General features: G+C 45.9%; 1 protein-coding gene across 5 annotated transcripts in view; it reads left to right on the forward strand.

Annotated features, from left to right (window-relative positions):
- The first annotated feature begins 414 nt into the window (after positions 1-414).
- ABCB9 (ATP binding cassette subfamily B member 9) overlaps positions 415-25241 on the forward strand; it is a 153188-nt gene continuing 128361 nt past the window's right edge. Inside the window, exons 1-2 of one of the 5 annotated variants that reach the window (XM_085632786.1) lie at positions 415-530; positions 20408-20511. In XM_085632786.1, coding sequence (XP_085488912.1) covers positions 20504-20511 — 8 coding nt within the window. In that variant the 5' untranslated portion in view covers positions 415-530; positions 20408-20503. Of the gene's footprint in view, positions 531-13563; positions 14306-19298; positions 19698-20407; positions 20512-25241 lie in introns of those variants that run through there. The other 4 variants (XM_085632785.1, XM_085632783.1, XM_085632788.1 and 1 more) reach the window with 4 other exon arrangements.

The following is a 25241-nucleotide window of genomic DNA, read 5'->3' on the forward strand; positions in this document are numbered from 1 at the left end:
CCAAATTCATAGTAGCGTACAAGGACCCAGATAAACTGGGAAATTCTGATTCAAGCTCCTTACCACCTCCCCTACGCTCTGTGTGGAGTCTACCTGGATGTGTGGGTATCTTAAGAGGATAGAACGCTACACACCCTATAGCCGGTTCGTAAATATATGTGGCATTAAATGACACTATTCTCTTAACTGTCTGGGCATTTGAATGCAATCTAGACAAATTTTATCTGACCAATTCATTACCCACAGTTTCTATAACTATGGACTTAATAATTGCAGCGGGTTAAAGGGCAAAGTAACTTTTCGCAGGACTCTATGTTTTGGCTGGAACAGAGTTTAACAAAACCCACCATTGATTTGCTATATATCTCCAGTGTTTTAAAAGTACAGTTTTTAAACTTGTTGTCCTCCACCATGATGGGAAACTACCAGTATTTAAGAAATGACTTGTTGATGGCATCTGACGATCTCTCCCTTTTTAGCGATGGCCATGGAGCAAGTCTATCTGGCTTTCTTTATCTGAAATGTATAATGTAAGTAAAATGAACTGATATACCTCTGATTTAGTCACGGTTGACAGAATATTCATGTAAAACGTTTTGACTTCCAAAGCTCTGGGTTGTGAATGATACCTCAATTTACGGGTTTGACAAAATGAGCCTTTTCTACTGGTTTAATATTTAACCCACTGTGAACGGGCACGTTTGTGTTCAAATCTGTTGTATTATAGTGGTGCACTCTAAAACGTTTGAGAAATAGGCTATCAAAAAGTGACATACTTAATGAATTTGTTGCATATAAACTTTTCTAGTACTTGTGTTTTCCAAAATATTTTTACTTCTGGTGATTTTTTTCAACAGTGTTAAAACTAGAATTATGTTGTTTCATACACTTTTTTAGGTCTCGCCTGAGCCAGCGCATCCGCTGCGCTGGCGAGACATTTAGTGAGTTGGCTTTAAAAAGCCTACCACAGCTTTTTGTGTGGCATACTGCGTGCGGTTACGCGCACAGGTACGAACAGAGGCGCCATCTGGCTTTCCTCTCGCTCTCCCAAGCACGGGCGCGCCTCGCACACTCTTTTCACTTTCCGCCCCTTCACCGCCCCCTAGCGTCCTCTTCGCCACCTACTCATCTGGCTTTCCTCTCACAGCCCGCAAGCGATCGCAATCACTTTCACGGCCGCGTCACTTTCACAGCAGCGCGGCCAATGCTTGTTAATATATACTTTCGGCTTTTAAACACATTTGCGAGAGTCATTTCCCCCACCCCTGCCTCCCTCCCCCACGCTCCCTGCCGCCGAACGGGCTCTCAGCGCCTTAATAGCATATACATTACGTGTTTTTTTCATCCCAGAGCGGAGGTAGTGTTTTCACTTTTAAAGCTAAATTAACTGTCCAATTGAATTTGGCTGGCGTGAGGAATTTGGCTGGCGTGAGGGCTTCTCCCTGACAGGTTTTCGTTATGAAGCATATTTTACATTAATAGAACCCTACGCGAAGATTGCGCGCCTGGGGGATCGGGCGGCCGTACCCTCCAAACATTAAATCTAATATGCACATCCTCCTTTGGGAGGTTATTTTCACATGCACCAGTGGGCAGTGCAGCGTGGCACTCTCTGTCACGGCCGACGCATGAGCCGTGTGCTGCGACGTCAGTTGAGTTGCTGAAGCTGTTGTTTGGGTCACCTATGGTGCAACATAGGTATGCTGTCTTCATACCGGCTTCCACTGACCTTTGACCTTCGGCAATTTGGTAAAACCCTCTTTTTTCCAGGAGAACTGAAAGAGCAGTGTGGTGTGTGCAAAGACACGACACAAAAGAGTAAGTGCTGGCCTGGTGAGACCCTAAGAAGGTCGTAGTCGGTCTTTTTGAGGAAACAGTAAAGTAAACGCATTTGGCAGACCTGAGAGCACACGTCACCACGTCCGTGAACTGGTGGCTGCCAGACACGTCAGCCTCTAACGGCGGCACCTCTGTTGCAAAGCTGTGCACTTCAAAATTCGTCTTAGGTGTCAATTCCAATTGTATTACTACACGGCAAAGGCCACAAAGAGCACAGGAGAGCAATCTAACTTTCCTGGGGTCAAAGGTCAGTTCACCTGCCCTTCCACCTATCAACAAGTCAATATCAACAGATTAGTCGATTGATTTCTGAGGCACAGTTGTCATCCATATTTCCTTTACATATTCTCTTTCCTAGGCTTTGTTTCTTTCCTTCACCCTACCTGTCACCTCGGACTGCTTTCTACCTCCCCTTCTTTTACCCCTCTTTTTCCATTTTCTATCTTTATCACGCTCTGTCTCTTCATCTTTCTCTTCTTCATTTATCCTTTTCTTCTCCCTTTATTTTACTTTTTTCGTTCTCCCTTTCCTTGCACAATCTAGAAATACAGATAATCTTTATCTCTGACTCCTTCCTTCTTCCATTTTTTTCCCTTCAAGTTCCTTCTTGCCTTAAAACTCTCTTGCATCTTCTGATTCCCTCCTTCCTTACCTTTCCAACTCCATGTTGCCTTTCATGTCTCCTCTATTTCCTTCCATGTGTCTCCTAATTCAGTCTTTTCCTCCTTTTTATATTGTCATTCCTCCCTCCAATTTAAAGCTGCATCCCTTCCCTCTTGCTTCCTTCCTTCTCTTCCTCCCTTTATTCCAGCCCTTCCCCTTACTTCTTCCCCTTTGCATTATTTACTTTCCCTTTGAACTTCCTTTCACTTTACCCAACATTCTCTTCTTCACCCACTTGTATCTTGCCTCCATCCTTTATCTCATCCTTCTTACTGTACCTCTGTTTTTCTTCTTCTACACTCTTCGTTCTTTCCTTCCCCCCTTCCACATCCCCGCTCTGCTGCTGTAAACCATAAACTCCGAGGCTGTGATTAGCTCCTCGTGCATTTTTTATTTCTACAAAATGGCTCTGAGCCCCTTTCTATTTCATAGATCCTTCAGGATAGGTAAGGTAGGCCTGGGCAAAATGTTAATTACGCCAGAGTAACAGGAGTCATTTCAGTAACTGTGCGGTACTCTAGTGATGCGAAATTACTGAAATTAGGGAAATACTCTTGCTTGAGTAACTAAGAGTACAATGAGACAAAAATCCCACCGCAGGAGCACAGGAACAACGAACTAAGAGAGGGTAAGCGGCGGCCGGCTACTGCTGCTCATGTCCTGTAGCATTTAGTTCTCTTTTCTTAGCGCAAAATGCACCCTCTGGTACATTTCTGGAGCAAGGGTGCATTTTGCATTAAGAAAACAGCACTAAATTCTGCATTTTGCTTCCCAAACAATTGCACATAATCACAAGTAATTTAGGTAATTACGCTAGAGAGGATTACGCCAGTTATGCTCACCCCTAAAGCAAGGATGGAAGTACCATCCTGCCAGGTGAGGCGCCGACTGCGTTTTAGCCACCTTTGCCCTTTAGAAACATCCTGCATACTTACAAGTGCCCCATAAGATGCTCCAGGTATCTGTATGCAGGGGCCGCACAAAGAAAGTGCCCCCATTCTCAGGACAGAACCCTTCTCAGGCTCGCTGAGTGGAGGTTCGCTCGTTTGTGACAGAATACTATTTTTGGAGTACAGCCTGATCCCCTCAGGGGTGACATACAATACCCACACTCTGAAATCCAAAAACATTATTTGCTGACAGAGCCTGTTCCACCACACAGAACACGAGCTAGATGTCTGCACACTTAAATTCCTTCAGGGGTGACATTTGTGTGAGAGTGCCACTTGTCCTGAGGGGTGTATGAGTTTGGAAGAGATCAGAGAATCTACGGCACAATAATACTCTGCTCTAGAGTAGCCCTTTGCTTCTAGGAATCCAAGGAGGTAGGGGTGCCATCAATGAGGTAGGGATGCCAACAACCTTGTACCATCAATGCAGCATGGCCTCTTACCAACAGGTTCACCTGTCCGCCCAGTCCTAGGAACCAACCACTGGTGCCTGTCATTACGACATGTCCTCTTACCAGCAAGTGCACCTGCCCACCTCTAGGAACAAGCCCGTAGTGACAGTCATTGTGAAATGGCCTTTTACCAGCAGGTCCACCTCTAGGAACCAGCCAGTGGTAATCATCATTGTGAAATGGACTCTTACCAGCAAGTGCATCTGTGCACCACTAGGAACCAGCCAATGGTGACCATCATTGTGACATCAGTGCTTAATTTGAGCCGGTGGTTTCCAGTGTTCGGCACTGGCACATAATTGTCTACACCACCACTTGCGACAGTCTGCCACAAGGTGGCACTGTCTGGTTAATTTAGAGATGACCACAACAACAGATACTTATTAATTCAATATACAGAACAAGCATTTGCAATGCAATAGGTTTCACATTTGCGAGAGTTGGAGCTATTGGCATTGTAAATGACAATGCCTTTTTAGGTCTCGCGCCTAGCGGTGCAGTGCGCAGCACTGTCCGCGCAGCGAGAGACTTTTTGTAGGGGGGTTGGAAATGGACCTAGTAATCTCACACGCTCGTGCGTGTGCTTTTCCTTTTGGCCCAAACTATTGGCCTTTGCGTGCGTCTTTTTATGAAAGACAGCACGCAATTGGCCAAAGGCAGGCGCATTGCTCCGCCCATGGCCTATTGGTGTCTATTACACGCATTGCTGACATGTGTTTTCAATTATCGTGCCCAGACACGGGCGCGATAATTGAAAACACGTCTCGCGGGCTTGTTTGTTTTTCAATAGCGATCGCCTTCGCGATCGCTTTTACTGCCGTTTGTTTTTGTAGGCATTCTGGGACATGTAATTCTGATTTGGATAGTATACACAGGACTACATCTTTCAGAATGCAAAGCTAGAATCTGGGCGTTTCAAGCTTTACGATTTATTTTTCGGACCGTGTCTTTTTCTGCTCTCCGGTCGATGTCGCAATGCACATAACACGCAGGGAAACGCTGTGCGGAACGTCTCTCTGCCCCCGGATGTCCTCACCCCGTAACATCCTTTAGCTTCTAGTTAAATCTCCACCAGAGTACTGTGTCCACCGGCTGTGCGGTTGTCTCCACTCCATCCCAAATCTCTGCCCTATGCTGCAGAGCATGCTAGTCTCTGGCGACTTCCCGATGTTTGCCTTCTTAAACTGGGCGAGCTGGTATTTGGACCAGTGTGTGCTTCCAGGTGCACGGAGTACGACCTCCCCATACGTGTCTAAAAATTCAAGTGTTGAAAGTGTTTTTTTTCCTTCTTTTCTTTTAGGTCGCGTCCAACTCAGTTTAGCTTTGTGTATGCAAAAGGAACAACGCCGGGGTTTTAAATTTTAAGGAGAAACCCTACATGGCCTCTGGTCGAGGAGGGAATGAAGCAGGACATTTGCTTAAAACACGGTCCTCATAGGGTAGAGGCCTTTAAACATTATTAACACCGAGACCCCCACTTTATGCCACAAATTGGGGACTGGCCTGGCTGATCACAATGGGTAGGGATTATGAGATTTTATGGGCTCTTTCCTGTAGGTCATAATCCACTACAAATGTAAGACTTCTAACGGAACAAATGCATCTAACAAAAACACTGTTCTTCATTATTGGGTGCTATCCTCTTAAACTCTTGAGCCACAATGCAACTGCCTCTTCTGTTTTGTCACCCCTTCCACACAATGCCAGGCCAGCACTTCAATCATGAAACATGTCCCTTTCTGAGAATAAATTAACTTCTGCATTTTGACGCACCCTTACCTCCCACTTCTTGCAGCAAAGGTGCTTTCAGCTGTAATGCTAGCAGGGACAATGAGCCCTGCCAATGAGCCCCTGTGCCCCGCTTTTGGGTCGAGCCTGGGCAGCGCATGCAAGGCTCTGCGAGCCATGCTTTATATTACGGAGTTTTATTTAGCACAAACTTGACCTGTATCGGGTATCAGAGCGCTTCACATAGCACCAGCTGTGTTACAAGAGGACACATTCATTTTTGTTAGGCATGGGGGAAGTGATTTGCCCAGAATCACAGGATGTTCAGCGTCATTGCCGAGACTCGAACCCAGTTCCTCAGATTCGAGGTCGACTGCCCTAGCCGTTAGGCCAACTCCTCATGCTGTATTGAAGTATGTTCTTGGAGCCCCACCTGCTCTCTGCCCATATGTGTCATTGGCTTGTGTCGTTTTCCTTTCGTAAATCCTGGCTTCTGATTCGTTATTAGGCCTGTTAGTCCCTCCTAAGTACCGCATTGTCTTAATTTGTTACCTCCCATGAGGATGGCCCTTTTAGTTCGGTTGTTACAAGGTACGTTGTCTTTAGTCTGTAAACACTATTTTCTGCAATGAGTTTCTCTTACTGCAGAGGGTCTCTTTTGCGCAGTTTTGACCACTGGCTTGTTAAACTCGTAGCAAACAGGGTGCTCCTCAGGGGCCATGAGAGACAGAAGGGGGCTACTCTGCTATGCCTTCAAGCATTTGGAATGCAATACGTCTCGTATTTGTGAGAGTTTAAGCAATTGGCATTGTTAATGACGATGCCTTTCATTTGTTTTAAAAACCAAAACATAAATAAAAGGCATTGTCATTTACAATGCCAGTAGCTCAAACTCGTGTAAATGCGAGACCTATTGCATTGCAAATGCTTGTATTCATTTGTTTTGAAAACCTGCAAGCGGTGCATAAACATGCACTTTGTACGTATAGTCCTTGCTTACGAGAAGCAAGGCTGGCAGTAAAAGAGACTGCCAGCCTTGCTTCTCATATGCATGGGCTACAAGTACAAAGTGCTTGTTTACTCACAGCTTGCAGGTTTTCAAATGCATAAATAAAAGGCATGTCATTTACAATGCCAATAGAGCAAATGCGAGACCTATTGCATTGCAAATGCTTGTTCTAAATAGTTCTTTATTTAAATTTTCATTTTCTGTTTTAATTGCACGTCATAGCCATCTTTGTGATAAAGGAAAAACATTACATCAACATTTATATATCAGTTCATTGGAGGACAGACAGTTTTTCCACCAGGGGAAACTAGGCGTGCTGGGTGCTGAGACACCCTACAGTATCAACCTGGAGGAAAATGAGTAGCTGCTTGAAATCCATATGCGGGGTTAACCCTCAATGATGTATCATTTTCACCCACAGGCTCCAATCCTGATTTCCATCCATTTGATACCATCTGCAATAACAATTGCCCGAAATTCCACATCTCATCCCTTCCCCGGTGAAGCCATGGTACTACATTTGTTCCAAGCTGGGCTGATGTCTGACCAGTGCCACCCCCACATCCTTGTTATTTTGTACACTAAGAATACATCTTTGTATTGGACACACATTTGTCCACATTAACCTATCCAAATTATCATTGCAGTACATGGAAACACACATCAATGGCAAATCTAGAGAGTACTCAGACATACAAGAAATTGTGCTACATTAGATGTACCTCAATTCTTTTACTCCCCGGATTGACAAAACAATACAGAGGACCTGATTTACACTTCACACTGGGATGACGTTGTGTCTGTTGGCTCGGGGAGAGTAAACCACATACCAGTTCCTCACCGGCTTCATTAATTTTTATTGGGTTTTCAAACATAAGACAAACATGACAGGCAGAACAAAACAAGCAATCACGACCCCATGGCCTCATGTCATCATCAGGATCCTCGAGTCAATCCCTGGAGCCCAAAGTAATCCCACCAAAGTCCCCATATCATGCAGTGTTTGTGTGGGCAGCCTCGTGCTGCGTATACTGGTTCTTTTAGCTCACCAGTCCATAACCCACTGCCAAGCTTGCAAATCCAGGGCGGCAGCCAAGGTCCAGTTTTGGGATGTATCTCGCTTAGCAATTAGAGTCCCCAGACCCACAAGATACCTCTCAGATCGCCTCTCCCCCAGGCCCTCCAGTTATCCCAGGAGAGCAATCCAGGGTGAACAGTCCACTGGTTTTCCCAACACCCCCGACAGAACTGCCATGATTCAGGACCAGTACCTGTGTATAACAGGGCACGACAAGACTGCTTGATAAAAATCTGCATTGTTAGCTCCGCAGCGATGGTAGGCGGACTTTGAAAGTTGACTTTGTAGGTCGCCCTCCAAAGCCGTAGCGGTGTTAAGTACACAGCATGTATGACATTCACTTGTATCAACTGGAGCAAAGAGGATATAGCCAGCTCTCTCTGGGCCATATGCACCTGCCTCCATTCCTCGTCTTCCAGAATGCTACCTAGGACTCCCAACGGGTACAAATGGTGATGGGCAAATCGGAGAATTACTGACCAATGACCGATAAATGTGGGAGAACCTCTCCTTGCCCCCAGGGACTCATAAGAACCTTGGCCTCCATGGGACTGAATTCAGGAACTTCTCCAAGAGAGAACTGGTGGGAACGTAGGGCATGGCGGAGCTGTAGGAATTTAAAAAACTGAGAACGGTGCAACTGGAAGTCGTCTTGTAAGTCTGAGAAGATCGCATTTGTGATCCTTGCCACACATCACCCAAACATGAAATACCAATCAAGCCAGACTTCCCAAACCCCATCAAGCTGGCTGAGCTGGGTATCCGTCCAAAGGGGAGTCTGGAGGTAGACCCTTCTCAGCATCCAGTCCATCTTATGGTCAACTGCCACACCCTGAATACTACTCTAGTCAGGCCAGGGAGAGAGTGGGGGTGATCGGCGACCCGTACATGCAGTCTACTAACGTGTCGCACTACATAAGCGACAGTTCCACGTGGTATGTCGGGTCATTCCAGATGCCATGGAGCTAGTCATTCAAAACCATGAGTTGGGATGCCCAATAGTACAGCTACAGGTCTGTCGCCAGGCTGCATTTGAAGGTGGACTGTACACATTATTCAAAAGGCAATACGTGGAACCCAGTGGGCCCACAAAAAGGGGTGCACTAGCATCTGAATGGTGCGAAACCAAGACCTGGAGAGGGTATAGGGTAAGTTTTGCAGGACATAGAAATTGTGGTAGCAACATCATTTTAAACAGGGCAATTCTCCCCATAATGTTGAGAGGTAGGGAAGACCACTGCTCCAGATCTTTCTTCATGCGAGCAACCAGGGGCATCAGGTTTATGGACCAGGCATAAAGTGGGACTGAGTGAAATGTAGACACCAAGGTACAGGAAGCTTAACCTACGAAGGGGTGTATGTGCCTGCTAGCTGCGGTCTTGAGTGGCATCCATCATCGTGATCAGTAAGGACTTAGAATAATTAACCAGCAAGCTGGATGCCTGGGCATAAGTCTAGCATATTTAGTGCTCTGGGGCCCGCTCCCGCAGGGTTGCTCAGAAAGAGCAGTATATTGTCTGCATAAAAAGCGATATGATCCTCCTCGACTCATTTCCCACACTAGAATCCCTGCAATTGGGCATCATAGCAACACCAAGCCGTCAGAGGCCCGATCGCAAGAATGAAAAGAAGGGAAGTTAAGAGACACCCCTGTCTGGTTCCCCGCCAAATTGGGAACACCTGCAAAAGGATCATGTTCACCTAAATCCTGGCTGTGCAGCCGGCATAAAGTGTTTGCACATAGGAGATAAATCGGGGGCCAAAGCCCAAACCAGCAAGGGTATCCCAGAGGAAGTCCCAACCAAGGGAGTTAAACGTCTTTTCAAAGGCTATAAGGAGAAAGGCATTAGACCCTGGCAGCAGGTGACAGTATGCCACTTCTGCCTGTACCCTGTGGATACAATAGTGTGTACCGTGATGTAGCATAAACCCGCATTGATCGGGTGGACCAGCCTGTGAATGGCCCGGAGGAAACAGTTGGCTAGCACTTTTGCATATATCTTAAGATCTGAATGAATAAGCGAGATCTGTCTAGAAACATGCACAGCTCACTGGAGACCGCCCTGTCTTGTGTAGGGCCACTATAGTCGCTTCATTTAACTCTGCCCGAAAGTGGCCTAGTTGTAGAGCGCAAGCATTAATCACAAGAAGGTTGAGGCAGACATAGGTATTTGTCACACATATAATCACAGAGTCAAAGTAGATATAAACTCAAAAGTCCACAAACAGATCCAAGCTATAATTCGGTTTTCATTATTTATTTTTCTTTCTTGTATTTTCCAAATATCATTACAGAGACATGACAGCCGACACGTGTTTCGTCCATCCGGACTTTTTCAAGGCTTGTTGAAACAACAGTATTTCTTCACGTGTTAGTTTGATACGAAGTATTGTCACTTCTGTTCTCACTGGTGGATTCGTATTGTTAGATACATCAGCAACCCATCTCTAATGGATATCGTTCCTATAAGCTGTACAGTTCTCCCAGTCGTAGTTGATTATCTAACGGCCAGAATATCACCGTTTTCAGCAGGTAATGATACACCTGTCATCGGGGTCAGTAACCGCGTCCGCACTACCTCAAGCTCTGCGGACGCGGTTACTGACCCCGATGACAGGTGTATCATTACCTGCTGAAAACGGTGATATTCTGGCCGTTAGATAATCAACTACGACTGGGAGAACTGTACAGCTTATAGGAACGATATCCATTAGAGATGGGTTGCTGATGTATCTAACAATACGAATCCACCAGTGAGAACAGAAGTGACAATACTTCGTATCAAACTAACACGTGAAGAAATACTGTTGTTTCAACAAGCCTTGAAAAAGTCCAGATGGACGAAACACGTGTCGGCTGTCATGTCTATGTAATGATATTTGGAAAATACAAGAAAGAAAAATAAATAATGAAAACCGAATTATAGCTTGGATCTGTTTGTGGACTTTTGAGTTTATATCTACTTTGACTCTGTGATTATATGTGTGACAAATACCTATGTCTGCCTCAACCTTCTTGTGATTAATGTTGTGACCTTAGTTGAATACCTTTTGGTTTTCTCGACGGGTCAATTGTTCCTCCTAAAAGCAGAGGGGGTACTTTGGTTTGAGAGCACTATAGGATCCTTCTCCTAAGAATTGTTAATATGTGGATGTGCATGTAATTTCTAGCCTACTGCTGCTTAGGTGCATGTGCGTAAAGATTGTAGAGCGCAAGCACATGGGTCAACAGTGATTTCCATAATTTCCAGTAATACTCCACCGGGAAGCCGTTGGGTCCCAATGTCTTGCTGGAGTTCATGTCCAAAAGGCCTGTGTCGATCAACGCGAGGGAAAGTGGTTGTGTTTCCAGATCTGCTGTGTCTGCTACTGCAAGAGTGCTCACTGGCAGGTCCGCGATCAGAGGGGATACATATTCGCCTGGTGGTCTCAAGCGATGAATATATAAAATGTGATAATATTCTGTGAACGCCGAAGCGATGTCCAGGGCCTCTGTACCCAGTCCCCATTCAGGTACCCAGTCCCCATTCAGGTACCCAGACACTAGGGACTACTCTATTCGTCAGGCTGCTAGTTGCCTGCCAGTACAGAAGCTTACTTACTTATCACCCCAGCTGTAGGCCCTACTGTAGTAGGCCAGCACGCACAATATTGCTTCGGCGAGGCAGCGCTGTCGCAGCAAGAGCCTATCCAACAATGCACTCCGCTTCATACAATCGTTCACACCATTAACATTCAAGGTCATTATTTTAAGAGCCATCGGTTCATGGGCTGGGGACATGGGTCTGGGCGATATACCCATGCAGGCATTCGTGAGAAATAGGACTCTGGAACACAGCTTGCTGAAACATGGACAAACGCATGGACAAACGAGCTAAACCACCCTGACCCATCCCCCCCATTCAACACTTCCACCCGAGAAGCATCTGTTTCCCCAACAATATTCATCACAAACAGCAGAAAACCAACTTTTGGAGCGAATCAAACCACGTCCTCCCACCGAAAGTACTCATTGAAAAGGATATGGTACTGTTGGCACACAGATATCGTCGAGACCAATAGCAGCTGTGGAAGCCGCCTCAAGCCTTTGCCCTGCTACCCCCTCCCTTTGAAGATGAGGTCAAGGCCATCAAGTCTGGCTGGGGGAGAAGGGCCACCTGCAACAGTGGCCCCACCGCCATTGTCCCACGAAGGACTAGGAACATCCGTGGTGGAAGAGGAGGGAGACCCGCTGGCCCTCATTCGGCACTCGCCTCTTTCACGCCCTTTCAAGAGTTTGCTCCCCCCCACTAGAGTGACCAAATTGCTGCACAGGAGACAGTTCTCTGTTGCCAGGCAACTTCAAGAGTGTCGAAAAAGAAGGATTTGGAGGTGTGGATCACCCGGAGGTAGGCTGAAACAAGCATTGGCATAGCCAATAGGTCTCGCCTTTGGGACCTTATAAGTGTTTAGCCATGCAACAGTTGCATAACTAAATACTTATAAGGTCCCAAAAGCGAGACCTATTGGCTATGCAAAGCGGCCGTGCGGCCGCGAAAGTAAAAGTGATCGCGATCACGATCAAACATCAAAGCGGCCGTGCGGTCGCTAAAGTGAAAGTAATCGCGGTAAAGCGCGGGGCGCACGCCCTCGCACATGCACTGTAGCTCCAGGCTGGCCTGGTAGCACTTTTTGGAGCCCTCTCAATAAGTCTCGCCAGACCAGCGCATGCGCTGGGTCAGGCGAGACCTAAAAAGGAGCATATATGGCAAGTTCGTCGTCCGCATCTTTTGCTTGACTACTTCAAAGGATTTGCGTTGGCGCGGCACTAGGCGAGTGTTTTCAGAGAAGCCCAGGATTATGACGGATTGAAAGTTTGGTGGGGCCAACTCGCGGAAGGAACAAAGGATGACATCCCTGTCCTTGCAATTGAGGATTTTTGCGGTTATGGAGGGGCCCCCAGTGGAAGGGTTGCCGGCATCGATCTGTGGGCCCGTTCCACAACAGGGCACAAGGACAGGTACTCCTCAGGGACCCACAATAAGATCCACTTCTCCAAAAAGCTCTCGGGAGCCAGCCCCTTTAGGGAAGCCCACTTAGCGTAATTGTTCCGCCGGACCAGTTCTCTGTATCCTTGGCCTGAATCTCCTGGCTACGGGATGCTGTAGTCAGGCGAGCCACCTCACCCTTTAAGTAGACATGGAATTCTCTAGTTCTGAAATGTGACCTTACGTTCCAGCCACGTGCTACGCGATGTTGATGAGGTTCAGGTGCAGGATGTCTCCCCTCAGAACCGAGATTGAGCGAGAACATATTAGCTCAGTGCTTAAGGGGAATGCAGAATGGGGAATAGGACAGACTGCTAACAATTAACATCAGAATGTATCGATACCACGATGTATAGTTGTCCAAACTGATACCAAATGCCAATAAAGTTTGTTAAAAAAAAAATAAGGTGCAGGAGCGCAACATCCACTCCAACCTCCCAAATCCTGGTCTCCAGTGCTGACCGTGAGGTTTGGATAGCAAGAAGGCTGTCTGAAGCATTAGGTTGACCTGCCGCCGATGAGGGTGGACTCGGAGAGTCAGCGGTGTTTCTGTTTCTAGGTGGGGGCCTGTATATTTGTAAAAATGTTTTGTGCCTGAACCGGGGGTAGGACCCTTTGGTAGAGACAAATGTGCAGTCCGGCACAACAATCAGAAACGGTGGGGAGAAAAGACCGCCGTGCTCCCCCCCCCCGAGAAATATCCAGTGTGCCAGCAGGACGTACACAGCCCGGTAGTGTAGTCGAATGGAGGGGGGAGAAGGTAATGTGAGGGGGGGGGGGGGGGGGTCACCGACGCGCTTTGAGTTGCAAGAGGGCTGTCCACCGCCCTGACAGCACGAGAAGTCGGCCCCACCGCACTGTCCAGAGCCAAAGGCGTGAGCCGGCACGCCTAGAGATGATCCCCCCGGGTCCAAACACGGGAGAAGGAAAGACAATTATGCGAAGCCCACCGTTATCAGGGAGGCAGTAGGCCTGTCACCTGGAAGGCCCCGGCGGGCCGCCCTGTCCCAGGGAGAGTAGATCCTAGAAGGAGGGGGGCAGGGCCGAATCGACAATCATCTGAGGCCCCGCCAGGTCCCACCCATCAAATCCTCAGAAAGCGACAGGTCCTGTTGAGCTGATACCGCTCCGAGATGGCCCCGCCGAAGAGGGCTCCCGAGGGCGGAGCACCCGCACGGCGCCATGCCCACTCTATGACCGCTGGGGCCGGTGCGCTGCCGGAAGCCTGCAGGGGGTCGACCGTCGGAACCGCCCCCAGTCCAGCGAAGGCCTCCGGGGCCCCACACTTGTCCTTCGGCGGAGAATGCGGCGCAGGCGATGCCGCCGGCAGGCTTAGGCCCAAACCTCCCCTCACCGTAGAGCCCACGGGAAACAAGCGGCACCCAGGGCCCGAGAGGAGGAGCGAAATCTCCCCCTCAGAGGGATAATAATAGGCGCCAGCAGCAGGATGGATGTGGAGTCTTCGACCGGAGAGCCAAGAGCTCACAGAAAGATATGCCCAACACCTTGGAAGACTCGTCCCAGCCTCATTAATTAAGAGATGAATGTTTATTCAAAAGGTCCTCGAATAATGTTTCTGATTCCATACATAGGTGATAGATACAGGGATGTTTTAACGAAATTTGTCACACTTTTTTTTAATTTTTTAGGAACACCGATAAACGGTGTTTTTAGGTCTCTGCTACAGATACGTTTAGATGTCCGTAGGCAGACCTGTTGTTTCTAATATACTTAGACCAGGCTTTGGGTCAGCCCCTTGATCACGCATGGATGGCTTTGTTGTCTACCTCATTTGTGCACTCCTGATTCAATGCCTTTCCCCCCTACCCTTGTATTTCTCCCACCCAGGACCGGATGAGTTGTATACTTCCACTGCTTACTTGAAAGTATACTTTTTTCATTTTCCTTTCATTGCTCAATCTGAGTGCATGTGTTTCCTTGCTCTTGTTTTCTGTATTTCCTGTCTCCCCTTTTGCTTTACATTCCCTTCTTTCCCAGTGCTCACCCCATCCCTCTCTTCTTCAAGCACCATATTGAACGCAAACTTTTTTTTTTTGTCATGGGGAGTTCACAGATGCAACTTGATGCAAGCCGCTCACATCCAGTTTTCATGCCCATTGCTGTCCACCATGTTAGAACAGTACATTTGGCTGCCTATATCACAAAGTGACGTGGGTCCCGTACTATCCATGTCAATAGAGTCAAGCGTGCCTGGCTGATGAGGGGTGAAACTCCGAAACTGGTCCCAGGATGCTTGTTTCTGGTCCAGGGGGGATCTGTCCTGGCAGTTTGGGTTGGACTGTTCCCACGGGGAGCATGATCAAGACTGATTTACATATGGCTGGGTTTAAACTGGAATGGCATGGGGGAGCAAAAAAATAATGGACTTGGGCTCAGAGTCTGTACTAGGTGAATGTTTGCCATTGTTCAACATTCTGTCCATCAATTCTTTTTGCATTTGTCACCCCGAGTGGGACGGGTATGCCCAGATGTGGGTCCCGTGCTCTCCATGCCACTGGAGTCAAGCTAGCCTGGCTGATGAGTGGTGAAGCCCCAAAACCGGTCCTATGTGAGAGGACCTGGCCAGGACTGCTCCCATGTGGAGCAGGATCAAGACTGCTTTGCATATGGCTGGGTTTAAACTGGAATGGCATGGTGAGCATAAAAACTATGGATTTAGGCCCAATGCTCTTTACTGAGGTGAGTGGTTGACATTGTTCAACATTCTGTCCATCAATTGTTCTTTTTATCATGTATTCCAAAGTAAACGTGTTAATTCACACATGTGCATGTCACAAAGCTTGCATGTGATCTGGTGGCCAACAAAACCCATTTCATGATGGCCAAGCATGCGTGCTCATGTGTCTTGACGCCTACACACGTGTAGTTGGTAAAAAGCATTGGCAAAGCCAATAGCTTGACCGAGATGGGACCCATTGACTGCCAATGTGTGTTCATTTTCATTTGGACAGAGGTGATTTCCTGTAAGCTTCAGCACTGCCATGCTCCCCTTCGCTTACATTAAAAAAAATTACATTTCACCATTTTTCTTTCTTCTATGTATCCATACATGAGACTTTTCACTTCCTCGAAAATGCCGGGACACTTCATGCGTCGGTGCAAACTTGGGTCCGAGGCTGCCCAATCAATTATATACGTTTCACCAAGTACTGCCAGTACCAAGGCACTCTTAACAGGAACAAATAACCGCTTCAGAGTTCATCAATCACAGGAATTTTATTTTCAAAGCCACAGCCAGAAAAAATACCCTACGCGTTTCGGCGAAAGTTGCCTTGGTCACGGGTAAACTGAATCAAAATACACACACATTTAAGACTCATCATCACATGTTACGTACAACGTAACAAACATAAACAGCAGACTATCAACTCAAAGTTTATACCACAAACGTGGCGGCCATCTTAACACGGTGTTGTCATACAATAAAGTTTTGTTGAAAGTAACCTCGTCCACTCGCATTGAAATATAGCCGAGTGTGCACACAAACTTCTAATATGTGTAATTTTTGTAATTTTCGTATAATTTTTGGTGATTTTTTTGACGGTTATTATAACTCTCCCCTTTCAACATACAACTTCGTCTCTTTATTTATTATTTATAAAAAAATAAGTGTATTGTCAACCAAAACTTGACGATATAAAATAAAAAGTGTAAAGTACCTTGATCATTAGATTGTCTCTTGCCCAAGTCAAAATCAGGTCCCCTGAGTGATCCCATAATTATACATAATGTATTATCACCCAAACCTTGAAACATAAAAAACATTAGTTGTTAGGTTGTCTAATTCCCTAGCTCGGGCTCAAATCCTACAGATAACTCAATAATTGCATGCAACAACCCCAGTGGGTTTAGACAAACTCGAGGCTCTATAGTATATCAAGTACTGAACTGAGGACAAGGTAAGTGTTCACAAATATTCTGACATCATCAAAAATTACAAACTTAAGACATTGGTTGAACAAACTGTGATTTAGGCCCAATGCTCTGTACTGGGGTGAGTGCTTGACATTGTTCAACATTCTCTCCATCAATTGTTCTTTTTATCATGTATTCCAAAGAAAACGTGTTAATTCACACATGTGCATGTCACAAAGCTTGCATGTGATCTGGTGACCAACAAAACCCATTTCATGATGGCCAAGCATGCGTGCTCATGTGCCTTGACGCCTACACACATGTAGTTGGCAAAAAGCATTGGCAAAGCCAATAGCTTGACCGAGATGGGACCCATTGACTGCCAATGTTTGTTCATTTTCATTTGGACAGAGGTGATTTCCTGTAAGCTTCAGCACTACCATGCTCCCCTTCGCTTACATTAAAAAAAATTACATTTCACCATTTTTCTTTCTTCTATGTATCCATACATACATACATTCCATGCATCCTCCATACATGTCTGTGGTTCCAGCTACCCATCAATTGAGCCATGGTATTAGTAATGATGGCACTCCTGGTGTTTCTAATTGGAGGAAAGGATTGGTCTTTATTGATATATGCAACGCAATTAAAATGACCACCCCAACTATTACAATGCCACTCTAGCTGCATGTTTGGAATATGCTGCAACCAATTCACTGGTGTCACATTCGGGGCATATGCATTCAAAATTCATTTAGGAGCCGTATCTGATAGCCCCTCAACCTGTGCATACCGACCTGTTAGGCCTGTTGCTACTTTTGTTTCTTGGAAAGGGATTTTCGCTTTCAACCATATCAGTGCCCCTCGTTCATAAGCGGTAGTTCCTGTAGCATACATCTTTCTGCCCCATTTGTTCTTTAAGTTTCCAGTTTCTACCTGTGATATGTGTTTTTCCGGCAGTAAAAATACTTAGACCACCCTTCTCTTTAAGGCACGTATTTGATAGGGGATGCCATACCAGCCATGGGCATAGCTTCGATGCCATACCAGCCATGGGCAGAGCTTCAGAGGGGTGGGGGTTTTGCGGTGTTACACCCCCTAATAAATGTATTTTCTTGTAAATAGGTGGGTATGGGTGATTTTAGTCCGGTATGGTGAGGTGTCTGTTGGACTTCAACAGGATATTTTACATATACACAGACAAAAACGCACCCTGTCTCTCCCTTTCCTTCTCTCTCTGTTTTGAAAGTCTTAAAAAATGTTGGTTATTTTACAAAATATTGTGTTTTCTCTCAGTAGCCCTACCAATCTGGACTCCTCTCCCATTCCACTGCCACTTAAGCCCACCCCATGCCATTCTTGACATATAATGTATTAATTGATATGCCAACGTGATTGTTGGAAAACTGAAGCTCAACCATCCCCCTCCCCCCACGTCTTACTGACCAAGGTACACCCCCTACATAGTGCAAATATTCCAGGTAATGTCTGCCAGTTCTCGAGGAATGAGAAGAACAATGTACGAAATAGGGTTACACAGGGCTTTAAGTGGGATGAAAAAACTGGGGGGGGCTCTCAGAGGGGCATGGCGATGAAATTAAGAGTGTGGCTTAAAAGCACGCAAGCTAAAATTCTGTGCTTAGCATGGTGTGCCGCCTGACTGGTATTTTCCTGCTTCTTTCATTGCCTCCAGATATATAGTACAACATGTAATATTACACCTTCAACAATCCAGGACTATTGGCTTTGTCAGTGGTTATTAGTTGCATAAAATAAATACGCAACAACTATGGCTTCGTTGCATATAATATTGAAAAAATGCTTCCGTTTTGAAATGTTGAGATTGTGAAAGAACTATAACGAGTGTCTTTGAAGTTGCATCAAAGGTAGTGAAGAGGGTGGTACTGCTGCAGAGTTAAGATTTTTTTTTCCCACCCTGAGGGTGAGCGAAAAAATGGAGAGCCCGACAGGGATCCATCTCAGCACCTGCTCTTTAGAACTGCCGTTGCTGAGCAAAGGCAGGACCTGGCCCACGTAAAGCCCTGGGTTACATTAAAAGAAACATAGGTCTCTAAACGTCAAAGGAGGAAACCGACTGTACAGAGCCTTCGAAGGGTAACAGGAAGTAAGTGTGCAGATGCGCAGTGTCGTCGTACGGAACTGCAAACATCAAGCATGCAAATTGATGTTTTTGCTTAGCACCGTCGTTTATTTTGATTAAACATTAGAAAGAAATTATATAATTGAATCCAAGTTACCATTTTCTCATATTTATCTAAAAATGAAACTAAATGCATTTGGCAATGAATACTATAAAACATTGTCCCTACATACATGACTATATAAAAGAAGTTTATCATGTGTGACAACTTTTGACAGGATTTTATATAAAATAACAAATGTGATATGATGCATAAAAATCGACGTAGAGCGTGCTCGATCAGTGCTGCTTGTAAAACATACAGTTTTACAATCCACGTGCATAGGTGTTCTTGGAGACGGGTACACTTCATGTGGCGTAAGGTCATTGTTGAAAGGTCGGCGTTCACCGTCAGAAATGTGTCTCCACCTGCACATAACAGGTGCCGCCGGTGTGACGTCAACCATTAGTGTATTCCCAACCGCAGGTGCCTTTGTTGGTTCACGCGCCCTCACGCCACCGGAAGCCCAGCCCTACGCCTTCAAAACATACACACTGTACTTTTGCACGCAGCTGCCTGGCGCCTGACTTTGTCCCAATGCTTCCAAAGGCACACGGCATTTCCTGATAGGGCTTTCTGCCAGTGCAGATATGTTATATATCCGGTGATAGTCTGCGTCATGACGAGGGGGGTCATTTTGGCTGCCGCAGCCTTGTTGTAAATTCGACATTTTTTGCTTTTCTGGATGCCCAATGTTTGCCTGCTGGAGCTGTGCACGAGGAGAATGCATGGGATGACGGGAGTATCTCCCTCTGTGTTCCCGGCGGCCGGACCTAGGCTCTCAGACTCATCCTGACACCCTGCACTGCCTTGGAAGATGAGAGGTCCTTGGATCTGTAATATCTGATCTGAACTGGAGAGCTTTTCAAAGGTAGGACCGGCTCCTTCTTTTATACATCTACTAAACTCTGCACTGCCAGAACCCTTGCACAGTCCTCTCCACGGTGAGCAAAGTAGATAGATCTGTGGGTGAAATGACCTAGTCCTATGCTACGAATTTGTAGGACACCTGCAAGTGGGGCAGGCTCAGCCTTTCATCCTACAGGGACTGATACAATGAGAATCATTGAGCAATAGTAGCTCTTTTTAAAACCCCAGAACTATGATAGCAGATGCTCTCAATTTAAAAAATATATTTATATTAGGATCCCTGGATGTTTTCTTATCAAAATTATCTCAGGTTGTACATAAAATGAATATTATTTGTTTTTGTTTCATGAAACGGCGTTTCTAAAAAGCCGAGAGAAAGATAACATTGCTTATCTGTGCATACATTCCTGATGTATAGTGTATTTGCCACTGCGCCGCTTGTATGCTATTTATACATTGATGACTTGCCCCAAGAGGCTAACCAACTTTCTACTAATATATATATATTAGTATACACTATCAAATTTGTATTGCAGATTGTTTCTTAATTTTCCCTTAAATACTTTGTTAGGATTAATGTTATTGGAATATATTTTTTACGGATGCATCACAGAAAATGTGTGTTCTGCAAGTCCTGTGGGTTGCTTGTAAAAGCTACAACCACATGCAGTTTTCCAGAGTAACTTTATATTCATATATATTATTTATCAGGTGTCACAAAATACTGCTGGGATACTAACACTGTGGTAGAGAACTGAGGTAACCGACTTCACAGAGAAAGGCAGCGTTCATGCAGGGATTCAGTGGATGCACAGGTATGTAAAGTCCATGTGTGGATGCTGGGGCTACAAGAGTATGCACTGTCTTCACATGTACACGGAGTGAATGTTAAGTCCGTGTATGGGGGCGCAGCAGGCAGGGCCCAGCTCTCAGGGACACAGGTATAAAAAAACAAGGACACCGGGTAAAAATGTGTGCGGGATGGGATGGAATATGCCTTGCGGTGCGTGTGATGTGGGGATGCCCCTCTGGTACAGGCCGGGTGGCTCCCCACATTTCCACACTTTGTATTGTATCCAGTTCTCTCTGGGTCATTGTCTCTAACACTTCCCGGAGGTCTGGTAGCACTCATAGTCCATTTAGTGTTTGACCGGGAACCAGTCATGTTTGCAGGTGCTACCTCTGGCTTGGGCATGACACCTCCTCTGGCCTTGTGGCGCTTACTGGTGACCCACTAGGCTGGCCCAAGGGTTCTTCTCGTCCGGCCCTTCCTGGTGTGGTCAGGGTCACTCGTGGTGCCAGAAGTGTGCTCGTTGGCTATTTTCACACACCACCTTCCTTGTTTCTTTGCCCTGCTGGACAGGGCTTCTTGGTGGATTTTGCTTTTGATTTAGGTTTTCTCTCTCTGTTGGTTTCCCGTCATTCCACTATGGGATATTTTTGAACCATGAGATGTCTGGGGTACCACTTCTGTGCCTCTTTTGGTTGGTACCGTGACCTGTTTTGCTGCGAGCAAACTCCAGAACCCATTTTCACAGGGGCTACGGAATTTCCATACAACAGCATCTGTCCTTCACCAGCATTCAGTCACGTTCCCGCATCATCACATGGATGGGTCTTTGTCGCTTGCAAGCTGTTGTTTTTCTTTCTGCTTTGTTGACTGCCCTGATGACTAAGGTCGTTGAGTGCCATAGAAAGGCTGATGGAAGGGTGTCCTTCAGAGATCTTCCGAACAAAAGGGTGGCCAGGTCACACTGACTGACGCATAAGGGATGTTTTGATATGCTGGTAGGAAGCAGTGAAGGGCACACTCAGGGTCCTCCCCTTGCTTGACGCTTATCCACAAGGCCTTGTTAAGCATATGCATAAAACGCTCAACAACCTTGTTCGCCTAAGGCCACCGGAGCATTTTCTTTAGATGATGAACGTCTAGTTGGTGTATATAGTTTGGTCTCATATAGTCAAAGGCTGTGTTAGTCACTAGCTCAACCACAGGGAACTTGGTGGGAGCATCCATGAAAACTGCCAATGTCAGCCCTTATCTTGGTCCAGGTTGGTGTGCAGAATTCTCTGTGATGAACAGAGCCGGTTGTGCAGTGTCACTATTTAGTTGAGAGGCTTGGCATTCCCTAATAGTTTTCTCAACGACAGTCCATTCTGGGAACCCACAGCTTCTCCTGCAGTCTGACCTGATGTTGTTAATCTCCATGGCCTTCAGGTGTGTCGCCTGGATTAATAGCTTTATATACTCCTCTATATTATCCACTGGCTTGGGGTGGTGTTGCTGTTGCCTTTCCCTGGTGGCTTGGTGGATAATTACCTATTTTCAGCTCATAGTTGGTAGCTAACTGAAAAGTGGTATTGTAGCTGTACCACCAACTTCTAAGTCTTCGATGGCGGGTGTTGTGAGGTTCCTTGAAACAGATTGATCAGTGGCTTGTCGTGCATGACCATTTTGAAGCACCTACCATAAAGATATAGGTCAAAAATGGGTACACCTCCACTTAAAAGCTAGGGCCTCCTTCTCAATTTGGGCATAGCAGGTTTCAGCGTCTCTTAAGACCCGGCTTGAAAAAGCTACCGGGGCTCATTTTTGCTCTTGTATTACCCATTTGGCTTGCATCAGTTGTGATTTCTCTTTTGTTATACGGGTTGAAGTACACCATGGTGGTTTATTATAGTAGGGATTCCTTCACTTTCCTGAAATCTTCCTCGTAGACACTCCCCACCCCCCTCCCCCCCACCCCCCCTCATTTTCACAGAGCTTGGGATTTTGTGAGTACTCGGAGGCTACTAGATTTGGAATACATTGGTTGCAATAGTTTGCCATTCCTAGGAAGCTCCCTACTTCGGTCACAAAGGTCGGAACACAACGAAGTTGGTGTGTTCTTAATGTTCTCATACTTTTTGTGGTCAGTTCTTGCTCCTTTTTTTGAGAAGACATAGCTGAAGAACTAGACCTTGTGTTAGAAGAATTAAACATTTTCTCAATGTATCATGAATCCATAGTCAGAGTCTTTTTACGATTGCCCTTAGATGACAATTGTGTTCTTTGATTGTTTCTGAGCAGTTTATGTCTTCACTTATATTAAGCATGCCTCTAGCCCTTGCAGCGTTTCTCTTGCCTCATTCCGAAAAACTTCAACATGATAACAAATTCTGGAATTAAGTCATATGTACCTCCTAAGCTCCAGGTGAGTTGAAAAAGCAGTGATGTGTCAGCTCACCTGGTCCAGGAGTAGCTAGAGATAACCAGCATTGAGGTCTGCTTTGGAGAACCACTGACCTCCACTGAGGACTACTGTTATCTCATCCATGGGGGGTATAATGTGCCTTTCTCTCTTAATGGCTAGGTGGGGAAGACAAATGTCGATATACTCCATCAGGTTGCTTGGGTTATGATGTGAGCGATGCGAGAGACGCCCATGAGGTTGGTCCTGTCACTTTCTCAATGATGTCCATCACTTCTATCTGCTCCATGTCTTTTTCGATGTGTGGCCGTAACTGGAATGGCACTGGCCGCTGCCAGAGGGTGACAGGCAGTAATGTTTTGTCGATATGCTGCTTGACTGTATAGGCCCAGAGACAGCAGAGGCCTCTAAATAAATGTTGAAATTCTTTGAGGATGTTCCCAACCTTGCAGTCATATATCTGCCATTCGAAGACTAGCCCTAAGTATTCAGCTATGTAGCTGCTAAGCAAATTTGGTCCTCTTTGGATGAAGTTGCGAAACCTTGTCTCAATTGTTTTTATTCACAGTTGTACACCAGCCTTTAAAACATTTCTGCCATGGCATTGGGTCTTCAGCCAATAGGCGTCGTTTCTTGTCTCAGAGGCCTCAACTTGGGGTGACTTATCAAGGCTTGGAAGTGACTTACGTCCATGACATCCACACTTATGCCTTTGTACCTATTAGTGCAGTCATCTGTGTTCCAATCACCTCAACTTAGCACACGGGCTTCAGTCTTCTCTGCTTTGCCCTTTCTCCATCATCGGATATTAGGAACACCACCTCCTCATCGTCGTTGGGCTCAGTCCCGAACCTGGTGTCCGGGCCTGCTCTCACCTTCTAGTCAGCATTGGGCATTATATTGTGGCTGCTAGTAGGGTGTTTGTATGCCTGGAAGGTCTTTGTTCTCTTCCTTCCTCTTGAGGCCACATGCAAAGTGGTTCAGTCTGCCACATCTGGAGCAAGTTTTTCCTTATGCTGGGCGTGACTCCAGCTCACATTTTGGACATTTGTTTGTGGGCATGCGTATAGTGGTGTATGTGTATGTATTACAGTCCAGCAATGGATTTAGGAGTCATGAGTGTGTGCAGAGACCATATACAAATATATAAGGCTGCATGTGAATCTGCAGTTCACTCACAAATGCGTTGGTACAATGAGTACAAGTGTATTCATAGTCCGTGAGCAAGTAAAGGTATTGCACAGTACATGTACTCGTTGGGATTACAGATTGTGCAGAATCCATACACCGGAATAGTGGATGCGACTTTATGCACTGTTCATGCAGGGGTAATGGTGGTTGGGCGTGTGTGCACAGTTCATGCATGGATACAGAAGCAGCCAGCCTATGAACTGGTCGAATACATAGAGAGGAAGTGAAATAATATATATAGTTCATGCATATAAGCACATTTACAGTTGTTACAGGCATATAGGGTTGTTAGAAAATGGACAGCACAGATATGAATGCAGATGGAAGAGAGACTGTATAATTCAGGAACAGAAACATGGTGTTCAAGTGTATGCCGAGTCCAGACATGGAAACAGTGGCTATACATTTATGTGTAGTCCAGGCACAGAAAATCTAGTCAGAGAACCAAGGATGTAAGTGCATGTTACGTCCTAAAAAAACTGTAGAATCTGAATTTGTTTATAAACAGGGCACGGTCACGGAGTGTACACAGTCCATGCTCGTGCGTCCCCAGTCCACATAAGGAAGATGAATTGCAGGCTTATGCATATTGCAGTAAAATATACAGAGGGTAGGAGGTTATGACAGGTTAGAGCACAAACACAGATGATGACAGTTTTTGCTTAGTCCAGGCACAGATTCAGTGCATACAGGTCCATGTCTAGTCAGTGCAGAGAGAGAGAGGTGGTGGAAGAAAGAGGCACGAGGTGGAATCAAGACTAAGCATCTGTGGTATTTGGCAGCACCAGTGGTGGGCGTCAAGAAAAGCTCTGGGCCCCTGCACTTATTCATATGTATTGTTTTACAACATAAGCATTAGTGTTGTGTGATGAAGGCCCATGGTATATATTGCACAGCAACTAAGTAGTCCCTTCTTACTCCTAATTCTCCAATTGTAGATCAGATGAGCTGTCATGGGTTACGCCAGTAGATGTTGTGGGTTTGGAGCTTTGGAAACAATTAGATCATAGCTTAATAGGAAAGGGAAGGGTAGTACAAAGAACAACAGAAGACCCCAGAACCTTTGGGCCTGAGATATGACCCCTAATGCTGATCTAGCATTTGTGGAGTAAGGTGTGATATTCAGTTTATTTTTAGAGTCTGACTGACATGTTAGACTGTAG

Source organism: Triturus cristatus, chromosome 11 (genome assembly GCF_964204655.1).
Source record: "Triturus cristatus chromosome 11, aTriCri1.1, whole genome shotgun sequence".
In the NCBI taxonomy this organism is placed as follows: domain Eukaryota; kingdom Metazoa; phylum Chordata; class Amphibia; order Caudata; family Salamandridae; genus Triturus; species Triturus cristatus.